Raw genomic sequence first — 10,740 nt, 5'->3', positions numbered from 1 at the left:
TAATTTAGCATTAAGGTCTTTTCACAAAATACACTGTGATTTTGATACTATATGCCACTCTTCATTGGATCTTTCTGATGGCCAAGAGTTTCCTTTGACTCCTGAAAAGCATGTAAGTCTAGAGCTGGAACACATGAACATGAATACCTGAGCACATTTTCCAGTATTTCTACCCCGACTGCAATAGCAGGAATTAGCATATGCAAGAATACAGCTACCCATTTGCTGAAATCTAGTTAGTTAATTGAGAAATAATTTACTAAGATAAAATGGTTCGAGAATGGCAAACTCTCAAGGAATGAGACACTGAGAGCTATGGAACTATTTTTGTGTAAGAAAAATAAAAATCCTTTAATAATGATGTTCAAAATAAGAATTCAAAATATATATATACATAAAATATATGCACCAATTAATCTTTGTGTTAATTAATAGAAGCTTCAAAGTACTATAAAATTTAGTAGAATAGGCAACTTTATTTTAAATAACTTTCTTAACCCTGCCCATTAAGATCACGGTAAACACATAATAATTTTTATTAAGGAAATAATTAATCTTTACATACAAAATCAGCTATGTAATTTTACTTACAAAACAATAAAAACTGTTCTTTACTGTGGCAACAAAAGAAGCATTTTGACAAATGAAAAAAATTAATGCAAACACATTAAAACAATGCTTTTCTTTTTACTTGCTTCACTGTCTCTTGTATTTATTTTCTATGATTGTTTGACACAAACATGGATTACTTTGATATCTACTGAAATATAAATGATAAGGTTCTTAAAGGTTGAATTAGAAGTCTGGGTGTTCAATATTTTAGAAGCTGAATAAACAAAACGAAATTGGGGTTTGTGATTACAGAGGATTTATCATTTTTTCCCTTTGTCCATATGAAAATATATAATAGAAAATTACCCATGGGAAAACATTTTTAAATTTAATGTTGCATTCCTATCAACTTTAATAATAATGTCAAGTCAGCAATTTAATTAATTACTTTCACTAAGGATTAATACTTTGTCTAGAATGGAGTAGAGGTAGACTGATCTTTTCGTATTCAAATATTTTAAAATATAAAGTTTAAAATGTCATAAGGAATTATATAAAATAGTATTTTTAAATATTTGAAATTTAATTTATATTCAAAATAATTAAATCCCTTTTTGATAAACAGTTGTTGCTTGAAATTCATTTGGTTGAAATGATTAAGGAACTCTTTTAGTTACTTTTAGCTAATAATCTTTAGAAAACAAAAATACCTATTTTTTAATAAGGGTTTCTAGTTTTGGAAAAAAGCTTCTAATGATTTAAATGCACTTACAGATGCTCCTAACACTGGAAAAGGCATTCTATCTGTTTTTCACACTAGTATTTACAAAGTATTATGTGACAGAGCAGCTATTGAACTAAAAAAATAAAATGTACAAATGCAAACTGGGTCAAAGAAAAATCTTTGTATAAAATGCTTAGTTATTCCAATGTTAAATATGACTTATGCTTACTGGTAATAAATTGCATGTGTTCTCTCTCTTGTTAGTAGCTTGTTTTAGAATAGAACACAGCAATGCATGGGCCACTCCAGCGTTCTTGTGCACCTGTAAAGGCATCTTTGTAGCCCCAACCAAAATCAATGTTTATTCTGCCAAAAATAAGAGCAAGGGCTTAGTAATAATTTTTTTTTGTAAATTTCTGTATTTTAGTTTTGAAGTGTTTTCTATTTAAAAATAAAATACATGATTTATTTTCATTTCTGACACAGAAGTGTTTCTTTTAAAAAAAAAAAAAGCACATTTTAAATTTCTGCTTAAATGTATATAAAGTATACATTTAAGTATACTGGCACTCGCAACAAATGAATCCTTCCCCAAGGATAAATGGATCAGAAAATTTGTTTTTCATTCAACATTTGGAAAGAGAACAAACCTGAAATATGTAATTTTTAAAACTATGTGAAAATAACGTTTATGTGAAAAATTTCATTAGTATTTGTGTGAAAATAAGGTGGAAAAAAACTTCCATGAAGAACCCAATTTACAAAAATTCACATCTTTTTAAGATTTACATTTAACACAACACTACTGTTTTAACTGAATTGTGTGTGTATGCAGTGGTTTTTGCGGGGAGAGGGGAGTTGTATAGTGACTACTTTTCTGTGACCACTCACCTTCAACCTTGGGGGAAAATGCTTACTATACGACAAATGTAAATTAAGATCATTACTCTTCTGTCACAGATGATTTCCTAGATTTGAGAACAAGGTCTTTAATGGATGAAGAAAGTTCTTGAAGCTCTTTACGAGTAGTATTGGCAACATCTTCTTGTTCTTTGCCTAATTCATTATTCAAGGGATAATCTCCCTGCCCAGTCTTCTTATTTTGACTGACTAGCTGCTTTACAACCAAACCTTGATACTTTACCAAAAGAGCATGCTGATCCTGTGAAAAGGGAAAGAAAAGTTAATCAACACAATTTAACTTTTTGTGGAACAGATAAAGTAGAATTTCTTCAACCAATACACATTGAAGGTCCTCATCTTTACAAAAAACTGGCCATGTAAGTAGCAAGTCTAATCTAGCAGTTTCTGCTCTCAAGGAGTGTACAGTTTAGAAGAGATAAAACATGAATGCACATCACTTTACCATAAGTTGACTTTGCCTGGTTCTATCACCAAAGATACAGTCAAAGGGATAGGGAAGTTCCCTTTTAGCTGAGGGGGTTTTTAGCTAAAAGGGATAGGACAAGACTTTTGAATGGGTCCTTGATGGATAAGTTAAACCTAAAGAAGCTGAAATGGGAGATTTGACATTATTGTATCTTTTCTGAAAGCTTAATTTCCAAATTCAGAACATTCTTGAAAGAGCTATGCGGAATTTTAAAAAATCAATCTCCTAATCCATTGTTCACATTATTGGAAATGGGCTTTGATGTTAATATATTTTATACCTGAGTGCTGATAGTAATTCATCTCAATCCACTCAAAATATTCAGAATCTAAAACTTTGAAAGTTTCAAGTGTATTGAAAATGTAATACCTCTGGAATTTTACTATTAAGAAAAGCAATGATCTGTGGGACACATCTTCCAGGTGCATGGAGCATGCTGTGGGTTGAAAACTGAAACAACAGGACTGATGTGAGGTGCAGAATAAGAGCAGGGTCTTCTGTGACCTTTAGCTGTTCAGCCAGCGCTTGTCGATGTTGGAACAGTATCTGTCTAAAAAAAAAAGCACACAAATTCATTATCATAATTTAAGAAGTTCTCATCAATTTCAATTCATCCCTTTCTGTTAATTTTTAGCTTCTCTAGTTTATCTAATTCCATAAATATTTTAAGTTAACTTTTCAATATGGGATATACACACATAAAACCTAAATGGCATGGATCGATTAGTATGCTACAAAATTAAAGAAAAAGCTATAGAGTGGGAATACTCAAAGTATGTTTTTTGTTTTGAGTTGCTGGAGGTCAAACAAATTTTCACTGATTTAGATGAGGTTTCCTGTAAGGAAAGTCCCCAAGCTAATAAAAAGTTCCTGGGCTTGATGAACTATAGGACAAAGAAACTCTGCTACTTGATCCAGAGGGTCAGAGAGAAATATCTAACTATTTTAAGACTTTGAATATTCTTGAAGGTCTACAGCCATTTAGATATATTAGACACATTAGATACATATTCTCTATGTAAGAGTCGGGCAGTCAAATTCAAATTTCAGATATGAAAGGTCCCACATTCAGGAACATTACCAAATATAGATTAATTTAATGTTACCTTTCCCTTTTTTTGTCTCCCCTTTTCACCATAATATCACAAGCTTCTGCTGCAGAATCCAGACAAGAAATAAAGTCTTCTATGCTCTGAAAAGGCATTGAATACCATATATAACTGCCTAAGAAGTATAGCCATTTAACAACTGTTTTGTAATTTTACATCCCAAATACAATTTTTAAAAGGGTGACTTTCTCAATAAATTAGAAATTGTGATATAGACCTAAAAATGGTAAAATGCCAGCAGCTTGGTCTTCTCTTCACATTTCAAAGAGGCAGCTAAGTGCAAAATACTAGTTTTAGATTGGATTTACAATTACTCTGATAAAAAATCTACTCAAAGTTCTTTGTAACAAACTGCTAGCCCTGACATGTAAATCGAATAAAACTTACCTTTTCATTCAGAGAGTTATGGAGTTTTGTAAGAGCTACTTTGGTTTCCTCTGATAATTTGCTTAAAATTTTTTTTCTTATCTGTAGGGGTAAATAAAAATTCATTCAGTGCTGTGCTTTTGACATGCAATCGATATAAGATAAAGTGAAAAAAATACTGTAACAAGTTGCTGAGTGGAATTTATCATATTCTTGAATTTTAGATCTCAAATTAGAGACAAAAACATTATTAGAGTCAATAGCCAATCAGCCAAACAGGCTAGATACAGCCCTGCTCCTCCCACCTGCTCCATCAATGTAAGAGAAAGACTAGAGAGAGTCATTGACCTTGTGAGAAACAGAATATTTGGGTTAAGAGGCTAATTCTTCCATTTGAGGAGGAAGAGAGTGTTTTTCTCTACCCAGTGCCAGCTGTGAAGGGCCTCACTCATAAAGATCAAGGATGCCTATAAGATGGGAGACTGAGCTCTTGTTCATGGTTGGATGCTTGTTATGCTCTATGGTATGAGGAATCTTTGCAGCACCTCTCTCTACATTTAAGTGTCCACTGAAGTTTTATGGTATTCTTGATCAGAGTCTTTTAGTTTCTTCTGGCATAAAATTTTGGAGCAGACTTGCTAGAATGGCTTGACACCAGGCCCTGAAGTATATAATATCTGGGAAGATTAGGGGCTAGTTGCTCCTGTCTAGCCTCCCTGCCCCAATCCCACACCAATCCTTCTGTGGCCCTTAAAGGGCATGGAACAAGATCTCCTGTATTTTCCACAACAGAGGTTGGTATAAGGGCAGGAGACATGAAACTGTCCAGACAATTGGGGATTTGCTTCTCAAGCAGAAGAAGGGAAGGGGGCCAGCACCTTGCTGAGGCAGGAGGAAGAAATATAACTGTTCCTCTGTTTGAGGGTTGGTCCTTACTGTGAGAAGTCACATGAAACTAAACAACACTCCAAGGAAACAACTTATATCGCCTATGAGGCAATGACTAACTACATCACCAAAGACCACAAACATCAGACTGGTTTGACCTTGATCAAAGCAGTGACATGTAGTCAGTCACATCAAGACACTTTTTCCTCCCTCATTTTTCCTAAATCTCCAACTTGAGGTGGACCTAGAGAGGTGAGGAAGGAGGAGGAATAATAGGAAAGAGGAGGAGGAAGAGGAAGAGGAGGTGGAGGAGGATAGAGAAGGAAGAGGAGGAGAAGGAGGGGTTGTCATCTTGGGATAGATTGCACCTTTCTTCCTCTAGGCAACTGGGAGCCATTCTCTACATTACATCGCAAGAAGGGAAGAGATGAGCTTTTGAATTTAGTTTGAGATTAGAGTTTTAAAAAATTAATTGGAATAAGTCTAAATATTGAAATGAGATGTCCTTAAAGGAAAATAACTTCAAAGTTATGGAAACGGGTCAGAATGTTATGGGATTTGCCAGTCATTAGGAAGAGGGAATGTGACATAATAATTAGGAAAAAACTGTTTATTCTGAAGTAAATAAGCATCATTACTTTTAACAGACTAGTTATACTACCAATCCTGCTAGCAACTGTATATATACTGTACTAAAGTTGAATAAAAAATCTTTTAGATTTTTTTCCTCAAACCTCTTTTACTGTATTTTATTTTCCTCTTTACTCCAAGTAAGATAAAATAAAATGTGTATAGATGCAAAACAGAACACATCAGTAGTGGTAGGGAGATCATTAACATACTTCACTTGTAATGGCTGCAGGATCATCTACTGCCATCATTAAATCCGAAGCTAAGAAGTTGAAAATGAGGTTAGTGATATCAGTACACACTGACTTCAGCAAGTGTTTGGTAAGAGCAGCCTGTGTGTCATCTGGAAAATAAAGGAGCTTTATTAAAACTAATTTATTCCCTAAATTATGAAAATCAATGAAAAATAAGATTAACAAAGATTAAGTATACCTGCAAAAAACTTCATCCCTTTTTCAAATAACCTGATGTTATTGTACAGGTTTGAAACTTCTTCTTGCAAGTCCTTGATTGTGCGTTTTCTGCCCGTCCCAGAAGCAGAAGTTGTTGAAGACATGAATACTGAACGTACCACCTCGAGATAAGTTTTATTAAGAGGTCTGTGCATAAAACAAATATATTTAGTTTATTAAAATGTACTGAGTATGTAGATACGGAATTTTGTTTCTATGGAAATAAGGCTTAAGAATAGAGAGCTCTATTTTTTATACAAATAAAATTAATTTGGAGAAAAGTTCACTAACAAGAGGAATTAAAACAGAAATAGATTTTTTCTATTTTAAGGTATTCAAAGTTACCGCAATTAAGACACCAAGAATAACAAAACCCCCATAATTCAAAATTGCTTTTTAAAATTAATTTGGAGAATAGTAGACTATAAATCTGTTCTTCACCTTCAGGAATTACAACTTAAAATTCTCAACTTCTAAAATACTAAAATACATTTAAAAAAACCTTTTTATGCCTAACTTAAAATAATTATTTTAAAAAGCAGTTCAAAATGATTAGTAGTATTTCATTTTTTACATGTGAAAACTATAATTCTGTAATACATTTATGCACAAAAAATATTTATATTAAAAAATTATCACCACAGAAGTTATATTTCTAAAATCAAAGTTAGATACACTGCTATCCTGGATTGTATTTATGGAAGTGTACACAGTGAAACTAACTTGAGGGATGACCAGGTTAGATAGTTACTAATGGTCAAGTTATACATAATTTTCTTCATTTTTATATAAAAATACCCTTAGCCATTCACAAGGTAGGAGTGCCTAAATTCTTTTTGAAGTGAATTTGTTACTCTATATTTTCCTTAAACACTGTTTACTTTCTGCCAAATTAAAATAGAAAATTATCTTTTCTTCCTTTTGAATGTTATTTCTCATGCTATAGAAGAGACCAGCCAGTGGTTAATGCCAGTCTTTTTCTCCCCAGCCAAGATCTATGACTGTAAGATCAGTGAGTGAGGACACTTTCTCGCTCCTGCCTTTTATTTCCCATACTGCTTTGCCCAAAGCACTTTACAAATATTTGTTGAATTAAACTGCCACTGTAAGCAAATAAAATCTGGAATTTGGTGGCTAGGTTAAATTCCAAGTTTGAAATGAAGATACCTAATACATTGACTTTCTATGATCTTGGAAAAAATCTTATTTAATAACCCGTTGAATTTCTATCATAAAACAGAAGAAATACATTTTATACTTGCTTTATTAAGTACTCAGCAAGTTCCGAAATAAACTCCTCAGGGGCATCTTGTATGTGTTTTCTTAAAAAATCTTCAATCTCATCCTGGAACATAAAACTGATCTCTGGCTTCTTCTTTCCTATAACAGACATGAGCAATGGCAAATAAATAAATAAATAAAAAACATGCAACCGAATGGCAAATAGGGCTCCATTAATATATTTAGTGAGACAATAATTCATTCATCACTCAATTGTTAATGTCAAATAGCAACAACTAGTAAAAACAATTTTGAAATGAAGATATATAATAAAACCTCTTTTTTAAAAATACTTTATTTTATATTCAGGGGCTTCGTATGCATGTTTGTTACAAGAATACAAGACATACTGGTAGGGACTGGGCTACTACTGTACCCATTAACCAAACAGTGAACATTGTACCTATTAGGTAATATTTTAATTGTTCAAATTTTACATTCTTTCATCTTTTTCAAGTATCATAAAGCTACAAATGCCAGAACTTATAAAAAATTACTTAAAATGGGGAGTGCTTACTATTCAAAAACACATCAAGGAATTTTTCTTTTTTTTTTATTATTATTATACTTTAGGTTTTAGGGTACATGTGCACAATGTGCAGGTTTGTTACATATGTATCCATGTGCCCTGTTGGTTTGCTGCACCCATTAACTTGTCAGTTAGCATTAGGTATATCTCCTAATGCTGTCCCTCCCCCCTCCCCCCACCCCACAACAGTCCCCGGAGTGTGATGTTCCCCTTCCTGTGTCCATGAGTTCTCACTGTTCAATTCCCACCTATGAGGGAGAACATGTGGTATTTGGTTTTTTGTCCTTGCGATAGTTTACTGAGAATGATGGTTTCCAGTTTCATCCATGTCCCTACAAAGGACATGAACTCATCATTTTTTTATGGCTGCATAGTATTCCATGGTGTACATGTGCCACATTTTCTTAATCCAGTCTATCGTTGTTGGACATTTGGGTTGGTTCCAAGTCTTTGCTATTGTGAATAGTGCCGCAACAAACATACGTGTGCATGTGTCTTTACAGCAGCATGATTTATAGTCCTTTGGGTATATACCCAGTAATGGGATGGCTGGGTCAAATGGTATTTCTAGTTCTAGATCCCTGAGGAATCGCCACACTGACTTCCACAATGGTTGAACTAGTTTACAGTTCCACCAATAGTGTAAAAGTGTTCCTATTTCTGCACATCCTCTCCAGCACCTGTTGTTTCCTGACTTTTTCATGATCGCCATTCTAACTGGTGTGAGATGGTATCTCATTGTGGTTTTAATCTGCATTTCTCTGATGGCCAGTGATGATGAGCATTTTTTCATGTGTTTTTTGGCTGCATAAATGTCTTCTTTTGAGAAGTGTCTGTTCATGTCCTTTGCCCACTTTTTGATGGGGTTGTTTGTTTTTTTTCTTGTAAATTTGTTTGAGTTCACTGTAGATTCTGGATATTAGCCCTTTGTCAGATGAGCAGGTTGCAAAAATTTTCTCCCATTCTGTAGGTTGCCTGTTCACTCTGATGGTAGTTTCTTTTGCTGTGCAGAAGCTGTTTAGTTTAATTAGATCTCATTTGTCAATTTTGGCTTTTGTTGCCATTGCTTTTGGTGTTTGAGACATGAAGTTCTTGCCCACGCCTATGTCCTGAATGGTATTGCCTAGGTTTTCTTCTAGGGTTTTTATGGTTTTAGGTCTAACATGTAAGTCTTTAATCCATCTTGAATTAATTTTTGTATAAGGGTAAGGAAGGGATCCAGTTTCAGCTTTCTACATATGGCTAGCCAGTTTTCCCAGCACCATTTATTAAATAGGGAATCCTTTCCCCATTGCTTGTTTTTCTCAGGTTTGTCAAAGATCAGATAGTTGTAGATATGTGATATTATTTCTGAGGGCTCTGTTCTGTTCCATTGATCTATGTCTCTGTTGTGGTACCAGTATCATACTGTTTTGGTTACTGTAGCCTTGTAGTAGAGTTTGAAGTCAGGTAGCGTGATGCCTCCAGCTTTGTTCTTTTGGCTTAGGATAGACTTGGCGATGCGGGCTCTTTTGTGGTTCCATATGAACTTTAAAGTAGTTTTTTCCAATTCTGTGAAGAAAGTCATTGGTAGCTTGATGGGGATGGCATTGAATCTATAAATTACCTTGGGCAGTATGGCCATTTTCACGATATTGATTCTTCCAACCCATGAGCATGGAATGTTCTTCCATTTGTTTGTACCCTCTTTTATTTCATTGAGCAGTGGTTTGTAGTTCTCCTTGAAGAGGTCCTTCACATCCCTTGTAAGTTGGATTCCTAGGTATTTTATTCTCTTTGAAGCAATTGTGAATGGGAGTTCACTCATGATTTGGCTCTCTGTTTGTCTGTGATTGGTGTACAAGAATGCTTGTGATTTTTGTACATTGATTTTGTATCCTGAGACTTTGTTGAAGTTGCTAATCAGCTTAAAGAGATTTTGGGCTGAGACAATGGGGTTTTCTAGATATATAATCATGTCGCCTGCAAACAGGGACAATTTGACTTCCTCTTTTCCTAATTGAATACCCTTTATTTCCTTCTTCCTGATTGCCGTGGCCAGAACTTCCAGCACTATGTTGAATAGGAGTGGTGAGAGAGGGCATCCCTGTCTTGTGCCAGTTTTCAAAGGGAATGCTTCCAGTTTTTGCCCATTCAGTATGATATTGGCTGTGGGTTTCTCATAGATAGCTCTTATTATTTTGAGATACGTCCCATCAATACCTAATTTATTGAGAGTTTTTAGCATGAAGGGTTGTTGAATTTTGTCAAAGGCCTTTTCTGCATCTATTGAGATAATCATGTGGTTTTTGTCTTTGGTTCTGTTTATATGCTGGATTACATTTATTGATTTGCGTATGTTGAACCAGCCTTGCATCCCAGAGATGAAGCCCACTTGATCATGGTGTATAAGCTTTTCGATGTGATGCTAGTTTCGGTTTGCCACTATTTTATTGAGGATTTTTGCATCAATGTTCATCAAGGATATTGGTCTGAAATTCCCTTTTTTGGTTATGTCTCTGCCAGGCTTTGGTATCAGGACGATGCTGGCCTCATAAAATGTGTTAGGGAGGATTCCCTCTTTTTCTATCGATTGGAATAGTTTCAGAAGGAATGGTACCAGTTCCTCCTTGTACCTCTGGTAGAATTCGGCTGTGAATCCATCAGGTCCTGGACTCTTTTTGGTTGGTAAGCTATTGATTACTGCCACAATTTCAGAGCCTGTTATTGGTCTATTCAGAGACTCAACTTCTTCCTGGCTTAGTCTTGGGAGGGTGTATTTGCTGAGGAATTTATCCATTTCTTCTAGATTTTCTAGTTTGTTTGCATAGAGGTGTTTG

The 10,740-nt window shown here is 34.5% G+C and overlaps 1 protein-coding gene across 1 annotated transcript in view; it reads right to left on the bottom strand.

Annotated features, from left to right (window-relative positions):
* Positions 1 to 456: 456 nt before the first annotated feature.
* UFL1 (UFM1 specific ligase 1) overlaps positions 457 to 10,740 on the bottom strand; it is a 42,517-nt gene continuing 32,233 nt past the window's right edge. Inside the window, exons 13-19 of the mRNA XM_003258350.3 lie at positions 7,374 to 7,491; positions 6,092 to 6,258; positions 5,872 to 6,002; positions 4,163 to 4,243; positions 3,773 to 3,858; positions 3,036 to 3,216; positions 457 to 2,438 (exon numbers count right to left, since the gene is read on the bottom strand). Coding sequence (XP_003258398.1) covers positions 2,220 to 2,438; positions 3,036 to 3,216; positions 3,773 to 3,858; positions 4,163 to 4,243; positions 5,872 to 6,002; positions 6,092 to 6,258; positions 7,374 to 7,491 — 983 coding nt within the window. The 3' untranslated portion in view covers positions 457 to 2,219. The remainder of the gene's footprint in view (positions 2,439 to 3,035; positions 3,217 to 3,772; positions 3,859 to 4,162; positions 4,244 to 5,871; positions 6,003 to 6,091; positions 6,259 to 7,373; positions 7,492 to 10,740) is intronic.

The sequence above is a fragment of the Nomascus leucogenys genome, chromosome 3 (assembly GCF_006542625.1).
Source record: "Nomascus leucogenys isolate Asia chromosome 3, Asia_NLE_v1, whole genome shotgun sequence".
Lineage (NCBI taxonomy): Eukaryota > Metazoa > Chordata > Mammalia > Primates > Hylobatidae > Nomascus > Nomascus leucogenys.
This window is presented reverse-complemented; position numbering and strand designations above follow the sequence as displayed.